This window comes from Micromys minutus (genome assembly GCF_963924665.1).
Source record: "Micromys minutus genome assembly, chromosome: 20".
NCBI classification, from domain to species: Eukaryota; Metazoa; Chordata; class Mammalia; order Rodentia; family Muridae; genus Micromys; species Micromys minutus.
In genome coordinates this window covers 11,329,746-11,349,800 of record NC_137955.1, presented here as the reverse complement: position 1 = coordinate 11,349,800, position 20,055 = coordinate 11,329,746, and the positions used below count along the sequence as shown (strand labels likewise).

General features: G+C 43.8%; 1 protein-coding gene across 9 annotated transcripts in view; it reads right to left on the bottom strand.

Annotated features, from left to right (window-relative positions):
* Positions 1-20,055, bottom strand: part of PDE4D (phosphodiesterase 4D) — a gene marked incomplete at its 5' end in the record, with an annotated part of 1,034,128 nt that overhangs the window by 39,385 nt on the left and 974,688 nt on the right. For 8 of the 9 annotated variants that reach the window (XM_080933670.1, XM_080933668.1, XM_080933671.1 and 5 more), the window contains one exon: positions 8,547-8,659. In XM_080933670.1, the coding sequence (XP_080789796.1) occupies positions 8,547-8,659 (113 nt within the window). Of the gene's footprint in view, positions 1-8,546; positions 8,660-8,745; positions 8,864-20,055 lie in introns of those variants that run through there. The other variant, XM_080933677.1, reaches the window with a different exon arrangement.

Sequence of the window (20,055 nt, the reverse complement as noted above, 5' to 3'; positions counted from 1 at the left end):
GGGAACACCCCAGTGTGACCCTTTCAGCTGGAATAATCGGATAATGAGAATGCAACTGATCAAATCATCATACAGGAAACAAAGGGAAGCGGCTTACACAACCGCATGTGTTTGCCTATGCATGATGAAAAAAAATCTTAATTTAACAAACGTAAGACTAATTTAGAATATGTTCATTCTGGTCTGTTACAGTGAGCGACCTACTGAGAATGGCTCCTGGTTCTGGTAACGGAAGAAAAACATGTTCATAAAAGCAGGAATTCTAGTGCTCAACTCTCCAATCTGAAGTGAGAAATGGCATTTGTGGTAACCAATGTCACTTGCCAAGTGTCACTTTATGGGAACACCTATGCAGGGGCACATGAATACTGAGTGTTGGATAAATGAACGATGGGAAGCCTCGTCACCAAAATAAAACAACAGCAAGCTATGTTAAGAGTCAGGAAAATCATTCATAAAGGCATTTGCAAGGTCAAAAAAAAAAAAAGCCTCATATTCAAGTAGGAAAACTTGAGGAGGGAGGAAATGGCATAAAACAGGCTTTGTATAGGATGCTGCATTTCAAGTGTGCCTAGGAGGCTGATTAGAGGGTTTACAACATCTGTTAGAACACGTTTACTCATAGAAAATGTACAAAAAGGCTAAAAGTCCTATGTACTCCATGTTCAATTTCTCCCGTTTCTGACACCTCATACTGGCTGCAATTATAACAGCTGCAGAAATGTAACACACATGGACAACCGGGGTTCCTCGGGCTCTAGGACATGTCTCTTTAGGACACCGTGTCCCACTACCTGGCCAAGGCTCTTTTCGCTTTTGAGTGCCCTACGTTTTCCTTGTCTGTGGTAACCTTAAACAGTTCAGAGGAATTCTGACCTGGTATTTTGTAGAATGTCACCAAATGCAATTTGTCTGATAACTTCTTCCTGTAATTAGACAGGGGCGATGTTCCTAGTAGGAAGCCAACAGATGAAAAGAACCATTTTTATCAGATCATATCAAGGATGTACGCTCAATACAGCTTGCAGCTGCCAGTGGTGGCTGAGGCAGTGCTTGTCAGGAGTCACTGGGGAGTGAAGTCCCCCCAACCCCACCTACCCAACCCAGCCTGTGCCATGTGGAAGGAAATAGGTGTGCAGGGCAATGGGGTCTCCCTTCTTATGGGTAGAGCCTACAACAGTGACACGGAATGCTCCTGCCCAGACGTTTGCTCAGCGAAGGTTTTTGTTGTTGTTGATGCTGTTTCCAGTATGGGTAGTGTGCACTGGTTTTATAATTTGGGTCATAACCTAATATCACATTTTCTTGCTCAAATTGTTCCAGCTTAGGCCACTGGGTGTTCTTTCGGTGTACTCTTGCATCAGGCTGGTATGTCCTCATCGGGGGAGTGCTGTGTGTGCGATCACGTCCTTCCTTTCTGGCACCGTAAGATGCTCCGGGCTCTTCTTGTATATTCCTTGCCTGATTCTCTAGACACAGCTATTTCTCTACAGAATCCCAATTCCCTATTATAATGTGATATCGGAAGTCAAAGGACTGGGTGTGCTCCCGAGACTGGGTGTGGATAGCTTGCTTGTCTCTCCTCTCTTCTGACAGGGCAAAGGTTGACTTGTGGCATGCTAGATGCCTGAGATATTATATAGTAGAATGGAGGGCTGTGTTCTGAACATCCTTTTTTGAGCATTAAGTAGTATCAAGAAGTGGTGTGCCTGGCTACTAGCAGTGCCATTCGGAGGGAGAGATGCATTTATTTATAGGAAAAACTGCATAGGCTGTTCTCCGCTACTGCTTTCTGCATTTTTTACCCCCAGAAAAAGCTCAGAATTTCAGGCATCTAAAAAACAGTCAACAAACAAAAGACAATGAACACTCATACTAGTTTTCTTTATGACATATTTAGAAAATTAAAAAAAAAATTACAGAAATAAGCGAAAGGTGAACTCCCTATAAATAAATGGGAAAAAAAAAACTGGCTTCGTAAAGGTCATGGGAGGAAACAAGAGAAAAGGAGTCCTTACAATCATTCCACTGGGTCAGTAGCAGCAGTTTCGCCAGGCCTCCAGAAGACATGTATCAGAAGGATCAGGATGGCAGTGGACCCCTACCTAATGCACCCACCCCAAATAAAAGACCAATGGTGTTCTTTTATGGATGGAAATAAATAGTGGAGTGTGTTCGAGACCAACTGTGTTCTTGACTCTGCCTACAAAATACATGAAGTCATCAGGACAACCATAGGAGACCAGAAAGCAGATGCACAGAAGTAAAGAGGTCCAGTTCATGCCAGCAAAAGACAGAGGGCAAATCCAGTCAGACAGCCGCAGGGGCCACTGTGCCTGAGCAGTGGGTTCCCAGAGTGGAAAACCATCTTGCAGAGGTGCACCATTCTCTCCTCTAGTGGAGAAATCTCATTGGTAGCAGAGAGAGTCTGAGTACAAACCCAACATGTCCGTCTAATTACAGCAGAATTGTTGCTGCTAGGTGAGAAGACCCAGCATTTGTTTGAGGTGAGCGAAATGTGTGGACCTCAGGTGCATGTCTCCTCGTTTTGTCACTTGTCAATCATAATACAGATGAGAGAAATACAGCTGTCATCACTTAGCATGGAACATTCCAGTGAGTACTTTATGAAATTGCTTTGAATGAAGACTTAACGGATAACACGGCACATCAAAGCACTTGGGAGTCCCAGAATTTGAGCAGCACTAACACAGACTATGCTTTCTCACAGAACAGAAATAACACCGTCTTCTGTTACTACAAGGAATATATATATATATATATAATACTGGGTTCTCCTAAGCTCACTCTTTTCTATGGATACATATAACTTATGGAGCACTGAGCATTCTCTCTGTACCATGCTGGACTGATGTTGTAGCATATGCTCTCTCTCCTTCCTTTCCTCTCTTCCTCCCTCTCCCTTTCCTCACTACACCTTTTCCCCAATGTCTCCATTTTACAGGCTCGGCTTGACTTCTCTACATAGTGCTGGATGGCCGTGAACTATTGCTCCTCCTGTCCTCTTCCTGAGTGCTAAGATTACAGGCGTATACCCCGTGGCCTGTTTATGCTCTACAAGGGATTGAACCCAGGGCTTCATGAATACCAAGCAGACACTCACTCTACCAAGTGACCTAGATCCCTAGCCCAGCACCCCAATCATATTTCCCTTCTTACCGCTGTGTTTATAAATGCAGACACTGAGCTTTGGGAAGGCAAGGCTTGCTGCCCAAATTATTAGGGAGCAAACAGCAGAGCTGGAATTTGAAACCAAGTTCCCCTGACGACAAACATCTATGTTCTTTCCATTCTGCAGGGCTGCTGTAAGCACTAGCAGTGCGTGCTCTGGGCCAGCAAGTAAATGTCACTCATCTTCCTTACATAGAAAGTTCAGCAAAAATATTTCCAAAAGCCAAGAATACTAAACAGTAACAAAAGAAAAACACTTGGTATTTTCCACAGTACAGGATCATAAACCTATTGTTACGTTAGCTGCTATGTCCAATGTAACTAATGTCTTAGTAAACATCATGGACTTGTCTGCTCTTTAAGAAACTCTCTAGGTGCATCCCCCAACAGCTGATATCCCCACCCACTGGAAGCCCCAGGTGCTCCAAAGCACTGTCCACTGGCTTTGTTTGAGAAAATAAGTTGTCCAATGTATCTTTAACCTTCCTAAGCACCCTGTTTTATCTCAAGTAAGCCTTAAATGCTTTTTTTTTTAAAGGAGTGTGAGTGTTAGTAATACTCTGACATAGAAACTACCATTTTCCTGTAAATCAAATTGACTGGCAATAACCGAAAGCATTCTCTTAGTAATTGATTTATCTATTGAACTAGAACCAAGAAGAGAGGGGTTAGTTTAAGCTCAACACCGAAAGCCGACAGAACCGAACAATGATGCTGTGCGCTCTTCCCGTTTGGTCATTCCTGTCCTGCTAAGTTAAAATCAAAGGTCTTACTAGTTAACAAAGTAAAATCCTTATAGAAATGTTTCCAGACCACAGACACACACATGAACACACACAAACGCACACACATAGGTACATGTGTGCAAAACTTAAAAGCATTTTAAGCAAGTGTCTTGGTTTGTTTTCTATCACTACTTAAAAGCAAAGGGAGTTTTTTTTCTCTAATTGTTGTGATGAAAAGCATTCCAAATCTTTTATGCTTTCATCTTTTATGTGAGGATCTAGATACAAACTGGAAAAAAGAAAAACTTTCCCAAATCTGCCTTTATTGAGAAGTTGGAAGCACAAGACACCAAACTCAAAATGTCAAGAAGTCAAGTTCCCAGTTTCTACAGCCACACAAGAGCCTTTCTCTTAAGATTTATATATTTATTTAGGCATATACACGAACTCTTAAGAATCCTCTTTTTTATGTTTTAACATCTAAAAGAAATTGTCACCACTTAAAATGTCGTAATGGAATTTCAGTCTGGTTATCTTACACTTGTGCAGGGCAGGGCTGGAATACCTTTAGGACTCAGCTACAGCTGTGAACCTCTCATCTTCTTCCTTCCTGCAAACCTCCTGGCCAGAAGAAAACCATTACCCCAAGTCACAGCAAGTGCCAGCCTGTGCTATGTGCTGGCACACATGTGGCAGCAGGGGGAGCCAGTGGGAAACCAATTGAGAAAAACCAGCTCCAGAAGAGCAGCTTAATCTGTACTCAAAGCAGAGTAACAGACTAGAAATGGACCAAAGAGACAAACTAAGACTCACAGAGAACTCATAACTGTGTGTGCAAAGCCGGTGTGGGTGCCTTTGAAGTGAAGGGCAGAAAAAAACTTATCTCTGCAAAGGATGCTCGAATCCCAACTTCAAGACCAACCTGCACGCTGCTAGAAAGTCCAGTCTTCTCCCACCGTGCTGAGCTGCCAAATGGCTCCCAAAATTTGAGAGCAGAAACAATTTTTAGGTTGCTATGTTTTAGGGATATTTGAAAATGATTTCATTTTTCTCCTGCAAGCATCCCTGAACTTACATGGAAGACCTAGTAAAATGAGCATTACTAGGTCATGAGAGGGTTGTTACAGGGTTTGAACAGAAATCTCTGGGAACCTTGAGGCCCAGACTCCTTCCAGCTCTCATGTAGACACCTCCCACCCTTGAGTGACCTCTTAGAACCGGAGATGTGACCAGAAACATCATAAAAGTATTTTGCATCTTATTTTACTTTGAAAGTAATTTAGCTTTGCAAAATCTGCATAGAAGGACAGCAATGTGCCCCCAGATTTGTACATAATGTATGTCCTAAAGACTAGCAAGGCCTAGATTTCCAGTTACAGTAGAACAGAAAAATACCTCCCTCTATCTGGAATTTAAACGTGAATTTAAAAAATCCCCGAACATCTCCTTAGAACTTCCAAATATTCTAGTTATTTATGGATGAAAAAGACAGATTACAAACATCTATAGCACATAGAATTTCTACCAAAGGTTACCCTTACGCAGTAAACTAATAAAAGCGGATATTTCAGACAAAAAGGAGTTCAAGAATATTTGACCCCAAACCCTTATATTTCCCTTTCAAGATGGTTATTACTATGCTCAGATTATGCTAAGGAAACTATAGCTAAAAAAAGTTTACATTATGCTTTTTAATAACTCAGCCAAAAAAAGAACAAAACACAGCACGAACTTCCAGGTCTGTCCACTCCAAAGCTCTGAGGCTTCACTGCAATTGTCCTCAATGGCTGGATCGGGGGGGGGGGGGGGGGGGATCTGTACAACTCTTAGGCAGATTAATGTGCATTTGAGAGTAAATGCTGTAGATGTAATCACTCAAATTAAATGCCATCTGGAATCTCTTACGCCTCCAGTACAAGCATCCAACATGTGTCACTGCCACCCCTCTGCCTTGGCCGAGATTGTGACCATCTTCTTGTCCTAAGCAAGCAGCCCGTGTAGACTGTGACAGCATCACAGAAAATAGGTCGTCTGTTAGACATCACCTTAAGACCGCTAATCATTTCAAATTTCTTTTATTGAGATCTTTTAAATGCATGAATTATCTGTGAGCAGGCTTAAAGATCTGGCTCCCCTACTTTCTGTCTTCTGAGTCACCTCCATAATAGATTCAATCTAGACTTGTTACTAGTGCCTTGTTGTGTTTTTAGCATATTAGGAAACGTGTTGAAAACTTCCATAGAGGATACTGTCCTGATATCTGAAGGCAAAAAGAAAAATTAGCCGACTGCATTAACTGAATATAAGGCAATAAATTTACCAACCAAGAAGTAACTTCTCAGACTCATTCACTAGGAATTGATAACCCAAAGAAGCGATCACAATGCCAGTCAAAATGAAGGCAGGCTGTCTCTCACAGCCCTTGGTTGACCAGTTGTTTCGGCCCACTTATCACTGGGAGGAAGCGGCTTGTTTATTAAGAGGAAGGCTGACGTTACAACCATTATCAGCGACATTTTTTTCTTTCTAACTTTCTCAACTCTGAAAGACCATGCAAGCGGCTAATGAGTTTAGAAATGAACGAACTTATAAAGAAATGGATGGCTTTGACACTAAAAATTCAGGCAATAGTTAACTGGCGAATGTATATATAATATATAATAAAATATGTAATATGTAATGTGTCATGTCAATAACCTTTTGACCACCAAGCAAAAGCACAGCTGAATGCATTTTGAAGAATATTTTCTCACTTTACAACTATCTCACTTCAGCCAAATTAACCTACCTCCCATAGGATCTTGTGGCAATTAATACAAAGTCTGAAAACCTTTTTCAATGACTATTTTCAAAAAAACATTTGGTGCCTACCAAAGACAGGTATTGTTTTGGGCAATCCCTGTGATGTAGAGTTTTCAGGCTAAAACACAGACACAAGCCACTTCACAGTTTAAGTCACGATGTTGTTGTTCGATCTCACATCAATTATTAAACTCAAATGCAGATCTCAACATCAAGAATATGGCTTTTAGGGAAAGTGGCTGCTCAGTATAGTCAAATGATGTTGAAAGTATTGTCAAATGGGGCTGAAATAACAGGGGCTTCCAGATTTTGATCTGTCTCTTGCCACATACATACAAGAGGTGTGAGAACACGGGCCTGCCGATAATGTCCCACTCAGCATTTATGCCACTGGACATATTCAGCGAGTGTCTTGTGCTTTATAAAGCAAATTATAAGACAATGATTATATCTAGGGACTAACAGTCCCAGCGAGAAAGCAGTAACTGGCATTCCAATGAAGAGCCAAGCCCAGTTTAGAAATGAGCCCCAGGTGACCAAAAGGAAAAAAAAAAGCAAGAATGCAGATACTTATTAATATGGTACAAGCCATGGGTTCGTGGGTGGGTTAATACTTTTGGGGAGCTCCCTTTAGCTTAAGGCCAACTTTTCACTTCAGCAACAATGTTATCTCTATGAACCACGTTAGAGATACAACAATCCAGTAGCTGGCTGACAAGCTGAGGCGTTTTTTTTTTTTTCTTTTATAAAATCTACATGAGAAATAAAGCAGGTGGGAAAGAAACTACACTGAGAAAACAGAACCAAAAGAAAGCATCGTTTGTCGGCAGATACAGGAGGTAAAATGTCATAACCCTTCTGACCTTGGAAATAGGTGTCCAAAACTACAAAAATAGTTCAAAGAGACTACTTCTGATTGCCACAGAACCTTATTGACTCTTTCAAGCGTTCACTTCAAGTCCTTCGTAAAAGCCTCACTCCCTGGCTCCTAGTCCAGCCGGTCACTAAAAAAATCCATGTAATCTCTATTATTTCTTTGCATAACTGAAGACACACAACACATGATTTTGTTGTTGTTTTAAATGCAACTCTGAAAGCCCTCTGCTTTATCTCCTTGGCTACTTAAAGGCTGCCTGCTGCTGAAGGTGACTTCACAGCCCACCATACTCTGAGACCAGCAGCGCTTTGGCGCACATGATCCAAATGCCCAGCTGAAGCCTGGTGGTAGCTAAATGACCTCAGAAACCTGGACTTGATCTCCAAGACTGAAGGACACAAAGGCAGCATAAGGACCCTTCTAACTTTGTCCTCTGCAGATGGTGCACGCAGGGAACAAAACAGTTAAAGGTTCAGTTCTTACAAGGTACCCTGAGACCCAGAGAAATGGGAGTTGAGGGCAGCAAGTTCAAGTTCAGTGAACTCTTCTGAGCTTGAGTGAGGTAGGAGGTGGTGTCCTGGTGCCTTCACGGAGTGGAGCCCTGCAACTCTCATTTCCAACAAGGACTCCTAAGAAGTACCTCTGATAATATGCAAGGGCGCCACCAGACCCTACTGGGTTTGTGCTGCAAGGGCAAAATGTCACTCTAAGGACCCTTCGTCCTCGGGATACTCAAACTATGCCAAAGTTGCTTTTGTAAAATGTTTAATCTACCAGAAGAGGGATGTGCAAACAGGAACCTTCCTCCAGAGGAGCAGAACAGCTAACTTGCAGTAAGCGTGACAAAATTATCTCTGTATTTCCCCAGGCCACAGGAATCGGTGATTCCCCAGCGGGGGAAACAGCAGTCTAGCAGCGTCACTGACACCCGAACCAGAACAGGGGCTTACCTTGTTGGAGGCCATCTCACTGACGGAGTGCCTGGTCTGCAGGGTCTCTAGCTGATCCAGACACCAGTCCAGCTCCTCCAGGGTCTCGCTGGCCAGTTTCTGGTAGGCCTCCTCTGCGAAGAGACAGGGAAAGGGGGACTCAGTTCTTAAGCGCTTCACGGGACCACCGGCGAGTTCAAAGGGGGCCATCCTGCCGTACCCCGCCATGCTCGGATGCCCGGTGCCGGCACATGAGGGCTGCTCCTTCATATTGCAGAGCCCGGCGGCGCGCGGGGGGCTGAGGTTGGACTAGCCGGGCCAGGCTCAGGCTGGCAGAGATGCTCCAGCTTGACGTCGCGGGTCAGCCTCCGGGGAGGGGCGCAAAGTGCTGCAAGGCCAACTTTGGCACGGGGGATGGCGGGCGGGTTCTCAGCGGCGCAAGCTCGGGCGCTTGGATGCTGCCCCTGGTGGCCGGCCCAGGGGGGGAGGGGGATGAGCAGGGGCTCGCCCCGCAGACGGGCGAGCGGCTCCCGGGGCGTCCACGTCCCGCAGCCCCGGCTCCACTCCGCCGCCCGCCGAGAGCCCCGCGCTCGAAGCGAATGAATCAGCCACGGCCGCCGTTTCCTGTTTTGTCGCTCAAGTCCGCGGGCGGGCGGGCGCAGCGCCGCTCCATGCTGGCTTTCCGGGAACACTCCCCCTCGCGCCCCTCGCGGCCCCGCGGCGCTGTCTGGCTTCCCCGCGACTCCTTACGAAAGGGTTCCGAGTTGCAATACGCCGTCCGGACCGCCCTCCCCGCCACCTCGCCGCGGCATCGCCCAGAGGCAGCCGGCGCCGCTGCTTTGAAGCGCAGCCGGGAGGCGCGGCGCCGCGCGTGTGTGTGCGCGGCGCTGCCGTGGAGCTGTCTCGCACCAGAGCAGCGGAAAACCCGGCGTGGAGCGCCCGCCGCCCGCCCGCCTGCCGCCTGGGGTCCCCCCGGGTCTCAGGCGGGGCTCGGTCGGCCCCCAGCGCGCAGGCGCATGCGATGGCGCACCTGCCCCGCGGGGACCCTGGGGCACTTGACAGAGTCCTGGACCCTCTGTCCCAGAGCAGCGGGCCAGGCCCCAGCCTCCTGGGCACAAGGTGACTTAGGACAGGCACTACCCTTTCTGCAGGTTTAGGTTTGAGAGTTCCCCTGCGTTTGTGTCCCAGAGGTTGGGACTTACTTACTCCAAGGGAATTATGGGAATAAAATCATTTCTACTGGGGGCAAACTGTCGGTACCAAGCCAACCCCTCTGAAATTTGGGTTAGATGTAAACAGACAAACCATAACGTTGTGGGGGTCAGAATGCCTTAGAATGTGAGAGCAGGCAGGCAGGATTACCAAAGAGCTTCCTAAAAGGAACGGCCATGGGAATGAGCCAAGGGGCGAAGGGAGTTCACACATGCCCTGAGGGGGTGTCTCCTCTGCAGAGTGCACTAGAACACCTTGGACTGAAAGTCTGGAGGTCTGTTTCCGCCCACTATGGACGAAATGTACTATCAGAAACATTGTGGGGGAATGGGTTCTGATAAAAAGCTGACCCAGGAAACATGGGCACTTTCCTTAACCCTATCAGTTCCAAAACTGAACAACAATATTATTTCGGGAAGAGCAAAGTCCAAACCCCGGGGCTTTATCCTACAAAAGTGTCAGCAGAAAGGAGAAGCCTTAAGTGAATTAGTGGGGTCCCCTTTTCATTGTCTGATCTACAGTATTGTGGGGGGAAAGAAATTCTCTCCAAATGTAGACTCCGTTAATTATCAGACACAACAAAGAACCTCGGGATTCTGAGATTTCCTTACATTTGTAAAAACTTCAGTAACTTTTACAGTGTGTGACGTTTGCTTCTTGCCTTGACTTTGTCCAACATTGTCAAGCAGCATTGCTCTTCATTCTGACTGCTGTGTATTGAAATTTGCCTCTCTTACTGTGTCTTCCCCTTCACTAATCTCTAAATGGACCTTCAGTCAGGAATTGCTTCAACCTCTTGAACTGAAATTTAAGGTTGATCCATCTCTAACAGTGGAAACAATCTTAAAGATAGCTGCACAAGGTAAGTATTAAATATTTTACCTGTGTAGTATTTTTCATCATTATAAAAACTGTAAAATATTACAAGCTCGCTATAAAAGAGACACACAAACACTGAGAGTCCTTTGTAGTCCCACAACCTAATGAGCTGAAACAATAGTTCATATTTCAAGATACTGAATCCATTCCATATGAAGGTTGAGCACTGTGTGCACGCCACGGTGGTCTATTCACTATACAGTTGCAGTGTTGCCGTTTTCCTCCCTCTCCTCAGTAAAACAGGCACACAGAAAATTGCAGGAGGAAATTAACACATCGTCCATTGTTTATGCATGTGTTCAAGGCTAGAGCTGTCCTATTGAATCTGTCTCCTGCCATTTTTTTTCCCGTTATCCCAAGCCAGGCATACTCTCTCTCTCTCTCTCTGCATCTTTAAGGCTTGATGTTCTATGTCTCTGTCTCCTACCACCCAACTTTGTGAAAGCCAGAGTTCCAGGGGACCTCCCAGTGTGTGGCTCCATGAAAGCTGTCTGAAATCAGAAGTAGAATTCAGACCTTGGATCTGGCAGAACAGGGCTCTTTGTATTACATTTAAGTCTTTATGTCTTTTAATGAGGAACAGTAACTCAGGAGAGTTTCAGTTTAATGTTCCAAGATACTTAGGCATGGGCTTTGCCTTTAAAGTGGGTGGCATATGGGCATGAGCAATCAGAAGATCCTGTTATATTCCAGTGACGGCTTAGCCATTTTGACTGTCAGAAGTCAAGTAAGGTCACATGCACATGTTCCAGAATGTTCCATGCGCTCTCTATATATTTAAAGAATAAAATTGCCCTCAAGCATTTGGACATACTGGAGAGAGAATATTTGCATACAACAGAATGAACAATTCTCTTTTATAAAACCACTGATGGATTTGTTGAGTTAGAATTTACTTCTTTCAGACTTCTAGACCGAGGCAGTGTAAACTACCTACAGCTTTTCAGGGTCATTATTAAGGCTTCACGTTCAAGCATTTCTACCCCCACTGTTCTAAGACATGGTGTGACTGACCTTTACGTCCCTCCTCCCCTGGCGAGTGGGGGAATTCAATGTAGAGTTACCAGCTATCCTACAGGAAATTGAGTCACCACACCAAACAACACACCTAAATGTCATCTGAGCTATCTGGATAAACACAGTGAACCAGTTTTATGTTGGCCTTTACCAAGAACACACATCACATTCATTAATAAAATGCCCCCTAGGGGGTCATATATGCTGCGTCCCTACTTAAAAAAAATATGTGAAAACTCTTCTATTTAGCTGAGCAAGTCCTGCTGCATGAGGAGCTACTGAAAGAAAACACCCCACCAAACACTGTTGGCTAAACTCCACACAGACTGGGAAAGGGCTGTGTCCCAGGCAGCTGAGGAATAATAATGGGCATCCGCTCTGTTATTCTGTTTGCTTCAAGGCACCCCGGGCTGTGCAATACCCTTGGGTCTGCTCTGACTCTCCTGAGTATAAGAAACACTCAGTATTTGTGAGCCAGCACTTGGCTTCCGTCATAGTAGTGTGTGCAAGGGTTCCCCTGACACATGGCCTGAAATCTTGCCAAGGGCTCCAGGAGAGCATGCTGAAGCAGCAGCTTGTCTTTGAAAGGGAAAAGCACCGTCAGCTAGGAGCCACAGCAGTTGGCTAGAGACTGCATGAGTTTTCCTGTGAAATGTTGGACCCATTACTCTCACCCACAACTTACTGTGAGGCAAAAAGATCGGTGCTACAGGACATGAAACTTTGTAAATGCTGGCTAGTTTCTTTGTCAATATTTGTGGGGCTAAAGGTAGGTATAAGTCTGTCATCATTCCTAGAGAGGCCTACTACCAAGGAACAGATCAAGAAAGGAGAGAGAGGCAGAAACAGAGGGAGGGAGGGAGGGAGGGAGGGAGGGAGGGAGAGAACAAACTTTGGGTGTCACTTGCTACTCTTAAAAATTCACACAGAATGATCACAGCTGACTCTGATTGCTTTTAAATTAAAACAAATACATCAGCCAGCTTCTAAGAGAAAATGCTCAAACATGCCTTTTTAATTAATTCCAGTTTTCTCCTCAGCCAATCCCCACTTAAAGGCCCTTTGTTCCTAAGGGAAGAATTGAGGGTGTATGGGGTAGGTAGACTTCTGCCTCACACGTGAGCTACTCATTTCTCAGCTCTGCTACGGGAAGAGATCTGTACAAGTTAGATCTAATGCACTTTATCTGATGGGAAATACATGAAGGCCTGGTTTCTCTTTCCGTGTGTATATGTAACATGTTGTAACATGTGTATATGTAACATGTCAAAGCTGAGAGCAACCTGCCCTCATTTCCTAGGATATTTTTGGAATCAGCTTCTTGTTTTGAAGTATTTTTGAATCTTATAAAATATATAAACTTTCACTCCAGCTTCAAAGATACCTTCAAAGTGAAGATGTGTATAGTTTTGTGAGCTTTCTTCCCACCAGCTATGATTTTTTTTTCCTCCTAAAACTGACAAGTGCTCTAGTAGAATTTTGCAAATGGATTGAGGTCTATAAACTTCCAGTCTGATCAATAATTCAACATTTATAAGACAGAGGACGTGTTGTGTGAACTTTATTAGAGTCCACAGAAACACAGTGGGTAAGAGTGTGTGACCCGTATCCAAGGGGAAACTAGAGCCCATTGCCAATGACAATTTCAGCGCCATACAGTAGGAAAGGAAGGAGGCGAATGGGCTGGTGGACAATAAAAGTGGGCTGTTCGAGTCATATTGGACACAGGTGGGGCAGGGAAACCTTAATCTTGAGAAAAGAAACACAACATGGCAGTTAATGGAGAACATGGAAACCACTCAGCACCTTGATAAGGCACACCTTCGGGCTAGTCTGTGAGAGCCTTCTAGAGTGTGAGCAACATCAGCATCAGCAAGGGCCCGGACTGAATAAACAGGGTGTAAAGAGCAAGCCAAGAAAGCATCAGCACTTCCCCTGTTCTCCATGAGACATACGGAGTCCTACGCACATGAATCTCACGTGCCTTCCTAATCTACACCGACTCTTCTTAGAGGTCGCCTATGGGGTTTGCTCAGGGACTAGACTGCAATAGGTTAGGTAACTAATAAAAGGAAGAGAAAGGAGGAAGGCGGAGAGGATATTTCAGACCATCAAAAAGCAGCAGACACCTGGACAATGATTTTCATACGTGCGGGAGGAGAAAGACTGCCACAGAGAGCCTCACTTAGGGGAAAGGGGCCTGGAAGAAACTCCGAGACAGCAGACACATCGGCAGACACTGGCTGTGCACATCTCCGGAATCAGCAGGTAGGAATGTTGGACTATCTTCACAAGCAGAGGCTGCTGTATCACTCAGCTCTCACTGTGTGACGTGGGATCTTGTTTGGTTTGAGGTGAAATACTCTAGGGTTGCACAACATATGAGATCGCAGGCGGTCAGACCCATCAATGAGAATATTACTTTTGGAAATATTTATATTAGCATATTAATATGTAAGACTGTTTGCTTCTCTGGTTGTTATTTTAAAACAATCTCTGCATTAAAATCTCATAGAAGCAGCTGGGATGGTAGCCCCCACCTTTAATTCCAGCACTAAGGAGGCAGAGGCTGGTGGATTTCTGTGAGTTCGAGGCCATTCTCATCTACAGAGATCCAGGGCAGTCAGGGCCACACAGTGACACCTTGTCTCAAAAACCAAACCAAGCCAAACAAACAAATCCTACAGATATGCTAGACATAAATAGAAGGACTTGCCCAGTATGACTTAAGACGGTGCTGGCTTTCTCTTCTTTAAAACTCTCTCAAGTTCCTTCTTTTACAAAAGAAAGTACAAGAATATGGAGATTGAGGAGAGGGGAGTGAAACAGAAAGGAAAGAAAGCAAGAGAAAGAAAGAAAGAAAGAAAAAGAAAGAAAGAAAGAAAGAAAGAAAGAAAGAAAGAAAGAAGGAAGGAAGGAAGGAAGGAAGGAAGGAAGGAAGGAAGGAAGGGAGAGGGAGAGAGGGAGGGAGGGAGGGAGGGAGAAAGGGAGGGAGGGAGGGAAGAGAAGAAAAATAGATAACTCGGCTTATGAGATAATGACATACTATAAATTTCCCTTCCTTTGTCTTTACAAAACTGGTTGGGGTAGTGAAATGCTGAGCTGCTTTAAATCCTTGAAGAGACTGAACTTACCACCAGGCTGTCCCAAGTACAAATGTCTGCCTGAGCTGGCAGTGCCTCAGAGAAACAGCAGCGGGCCTCTTGGGCTCACTGTAAGAAGGGATGGGCTTCTATTCACAGAAATGGAGTGGGAGCCAGTTGAGATCCTACATCCAGTTTAGGGACTCCATGGACATGTTTACAATTATAACCAATATTATTCCTTGAAAGCTATTGAAGAAATAGCAGTCTTCACATCCCAATACCTATAAAGCCCAATTCACTGATTGTGATTGAACTCCATTATGGGATGGTGTATATGTTTTATATTTAAAACTAAAATACAAATTATTTCGGGAAAATAGCTATTAATGGATGGGAAGTCCTGGACTATGTATGTATATTCATTTCCTACCATATTCCCACTTAATTCTTAACCAATAGACTCAACAATTTCTTCTTAATTTCTACAATTACCCACTGTAATCAAATCTCCATGTGTTCATTTCTACACCGTTCCAATATGCTAGTGTCTTCCTGATCTTTAGAAGATCAGACAAGTCCTGAATAAATTTTGTTTTCAACATGCCATGTCTTCAGGAGTCTGATGTGAAAACCCCCTTCTCCTTGGACCATCATCACGCTATGTGCACAGAGGACTTTTCTTCAGCTTGCTTTAATTTCCTTTCTAAACTCTGCCACTGAGTCGCAATGAGACTGCGGTAGCTGTGATCTGTGAAGGGTGTGGGGAAGAACCACCCGGGAGATGCCTTTAGGGAACACTGTCTGCTTTTCTGCACATGGGCGACAACTTACATCACGGAAGCCTATCAACTGCGATTACTTAGCCCAGTACCACGTGGGCTGGGCAGCGAGCGCTCATACCTGGAGGGTCTGTCTTGAGGAAGAAGCTCATAAATAACACGTGGAGAGTGCGGACACGTCAGCAGCAAGGCAGCTACATGCTGTTCAAGCAACTTGAGAATTCAGTGTTCTGACTTCTGAGGATACTCGGGAGCATGGTATGCCACACTTCTTACTCAAAAGCACAGTGTGCCCGGTAGGCTAGTCAACCGGGTCATGCCGGTTTTTCTCCTACAAAAATCGGAATTCTTAACCAACCCAGCTTTACCTTCTCAGTTGTTCAACCTGGACACAATTTTCCTAGCTTTTGTCTCTGTGGTTTTTCTGCTCTTGTATGCAGGTGAAAGGAAAGAAGGAAGAAGGAAAGGAAAACATGTCTAGGATAGGTCCTGATATTTACAGGATTTCAGAAGACAGTTATGTGTCAATAATCAAGACGTATCCTTGCTTTGAAACACGTGAGAATATTTTTCTAAGTCGGATTCAAGCAGCAATGTCGAGTGGCCATGGCTCCTTAGATATATTCATATTTATCTCTTTTGTATTCTCTCTCTCTGAAGAGCTTCAGAAAGACACATTTCCAGAACTTGGGTGTAGTTAAGCAAATCAGTGTTCTGCTGGTTAAATATGATTATTAAATCTAAATGGCAGGGACTATCATTCATATATATATATAGATAGATAGATAGATAGATAGATAGATATAGATATGTGTGTGTGTGTGTGTGTGTGTGTGTGTGTGTGTGTACACATACATACATACACAGCATGCGCAGTGAATGTAAGTTGAAATTACATAGTAATTACTATATAGGTAAGAAACTTGGGCAGGAATAGTCAAACATGGTAAAAATAATATGCTCACCTAAACCAAAGCCTAAAGAAGAGATTCTCCCAAAATGTAGTGAGGAACCTTGCGGACCCCATACTCAGCTTAGCTCGGGGTCACCTTGCCCTTCCAGTAACCATGACTGCATTTCTATTTCTCCTTCAATACAATACTCGGCTCTAGTCCTTTGCTACATCTTCCAGTTCACTCCCATCACATCCTCCCATTTGTTTCCCTAACCCCAAACTTTGCCCACTCATATACATTGCTGCATTTTTCCTTCCCTTTCCAGGAAATTACTGAGCCTCACACCTTTGTTAAAATCTTTCCTAAAACACGATTTCTCAGGTCTTAAAAAATAATTTTGTAACCTTTAGGACTCTGAATTGTCTCGTACCTGTGATTTCACCACAAACTTTACCCTATTAGTATGTATCCTGTGCAGAACACCACTTACATCTTTGACTTCCCTTCTCCCTTGTTTGGCACAGCACCTTAAATGGCTGCTAATCAGGGGGTTATCGATGGAAGGTGGACTTTCTCATATCTCTACAATTTGAACTTTTAAATTGCTTTGGAAGCCTAACACATCTTTGGAGAATCTGATTCAAACGTCCCCAGAAAACTTAGCATAAATTCATATGATCAATATTTTTTTTTAATCCTAAAAGTGTTTGTTGATCTTGAAATCACCAAGGACTCCAGGTTGAAAACCTGGAGATATATTTTAATCAATACTGCTCCCATAAACTTATTCAGAATCAGGATCTGCCCTCTTCTTTAACTATCTCAAAAATCCCTGCTTAATATCTGAGCTTCTTTCATTGTAAGTCATCTAAAGGAAAGTAATACCATAGATACAGTCATTACATTTAAAATAATGGAAGTATGTTTAAGACACACGCGTGCGCGCACACACACACACACACACACACACACACACAAACACACACACACACACACAAACACACACACACACACACACACACACTCACTTCCAAAAAGACTGGAACTTTTGTATTTAGACAAAGCTTTCAGAACTGTTAAAGCCAGGGCTGGTGATATGGCTCAGCAGACAGAGTTTCTACCTTGCAAACGTGAAGATCAGAGCCCCAGATCCCCAACATCTACATCCTTACACTTGGGTGGAAAAGACACTGATGCCACAGCAAGCTACCTAACCAGACTACCTGAATTGGTGAGCTCAAGATTCAGTGAAAGGATCTGCTGCAGAAAATTATGTGGAGATCAGTCAAGGAAGGAACTAAATGTCTACTCTCACTTCTCATAAACATGTGCATGATAACTCACATACACATGTACTTATACACACGCACACATATAAAGCACATGTGGTGGTTTGAATATGCTTGGCCCAGGAAGTGGCGTTATTAGAAGGTGTGGCCTTGTTGGAGTAGGTGTGGCCAAGTTGGAGTTGGGGTGGCCAATTTGGAGGAAGTGTGGTCAAGTCGGAGGAAGTGTGTCACTTTGGGAGTGAGCTTTGATACCTCCTCCTAGCTAACTGAAAATGGTCTTCTCCTAGTTCCTTTTGGAATAAGATGCAGAACTCTCAGCTCCTTCGCTAGCACCATGTCTGCCTGCATGCTGCCATGCTTCCTGCCATGATGATAATGGACTGAAACTCTGAACTTTAAGCCAGCCCCAGTTAACTGTTGTTTATAAGAGTTGCCTTGGCCATGGTGCCTGTTCACAGCAATGAAAACCCTAAGATAGCTCACATATAGAAAAAGAAAAGAAAACCATGTAAAATATGGATGGAGCCTCAGAAAGACAATTTCTTATGTTAATATTTATTCTCATTGCATGGTATCCCTAGAAATGAGAATACCTAGGAATTTTAGAGAGTTTCAAACGGGAGATTATACCAGGGATAGCCCCCCTCACCCAGTTTCCTCCAGGGATATAATGTCAAACCAGAAAGAGCAGGACCTTGAATCACTCAGCATCAGAACTCTAGAATTCTACCTGTGTTGTTGTTCTATGTGATCTTTATGTTACACTTGCACATTTGTCTCTATTTCATAAGAGATTACACAGTTATTATGAAAAATGGGTATGAAAATACATGTAAAACCTCAAGGGAGTATCTGAGTTATAGTTAGTACTCAAGTAGTAATAAGTATCCTAACCCACCTTACAAAGTGTTTTAATTAAACTAATCTATAATAAGATATTTAGACTAAGGAATGCCCTTATTCAGATTCCTGATCATAAAACCATTATAATTTTTTTAAATCAACACTCAAGTGCTCACCGATTAAGACCTGAGCTTGAATGAACAACCTCTGACCCAGAGGGGCCTTTGTTAGATGACACCAAACCATCCACAGTCACTGAACATGAAGATATGATAAGGTCACAAGCATAGGTCGCAACTGAGCATCCCTTACAAGGAGGTTACAAGAAGAATCACCACAAACATCTCCCAAAGAATGTGCCAGGAAAGCCAACCATTACAATGTTCTGGCAAATAGACATCTTTGGCTAATCAAGGTTGAAAAATCACATGTGCAGCTGCTTTTCAGAGATTTGTAATGGGTGTGAACTAATCTGAAGCTAGACCGTCTATGGTTCATTTAATGTCATTTAACAAGTGTCATCTAAACTTTGGATTATTTTCTTCCCTCTGCCATTATCATCTCTTGATAAACTGTGTCTTAAAACAAGTCCTATAACCTATATGTCAAATAAATCTGCAAGATAATCATAATTAAGTAACAGGTTTCTAAAAATTGAATATTTCCATTTTTAAATTTCCATTGCTCTGGACTTTACAGTCCTAGCATTCATGCACACATTGTATCTGTATATTATTTTGAGATGAGATCTTGCTACACTGCTCAAACTAGCTTTGAATTATCCTCCTACTTTAGCCTCCAGAGTAGATGGGTTTACACGTTTGTAGGTATGACTGTGTGTGGCTCCCCCTGCCTTCTTCTGTATGCTATTGAGAAATGTAAGGTGATATTCCTCATTCTTTTGTTCTTCATTTTCTCTTTGCAAAGAGCAATCAAAAGCCCCATCCATATTTACAGCTTCTCTGTGATGTCCTAGTTGCTGTGAAATTCAAGAACATGAAAGATTCAGTGGCTGAGACCTAGGAAAGACCTTATGCTGTCCTGCTGAGAAAAATCATACACAAGATCAGCTGCTGTCCACTGACATCTGAGGCAGTACATAAATCATTCATCTGGGAGTGCTGCTGGGATTCCAAGCAGGGGTGTGTGGGGGGGGGGGTGGGGGGGCGTATGGACCAAGACTGATCGAGTAGAGAACATGGAAGAAGGTGTCCTGGGTGGAAGTCTGCAACAGAGTCTGGTTTGAAAGGCTATAGAAGGGGAAAGTCAGGTTAGCATCATTTCCAAAAAGAAGACATTGCTGGGGTCCGAAAAAGGCTTACACTCATGGGCATAAGGAGTGGAAGAGAGTCCTTCCAGGGAGAGGAGGGAAAGAAAGTTGAAAAAAATAAACATGTGGCCTGGATATTATGGGCATTCCGTAAGTTGGTTGGGGAAATAAGGTGGGTTAGAGACAAGGCGGGGCATTAGGAAGCCACTGTAGCACTGGGGTGGAAGGTACAGAGAGAAGCAGACTGCTGAAGCCATGC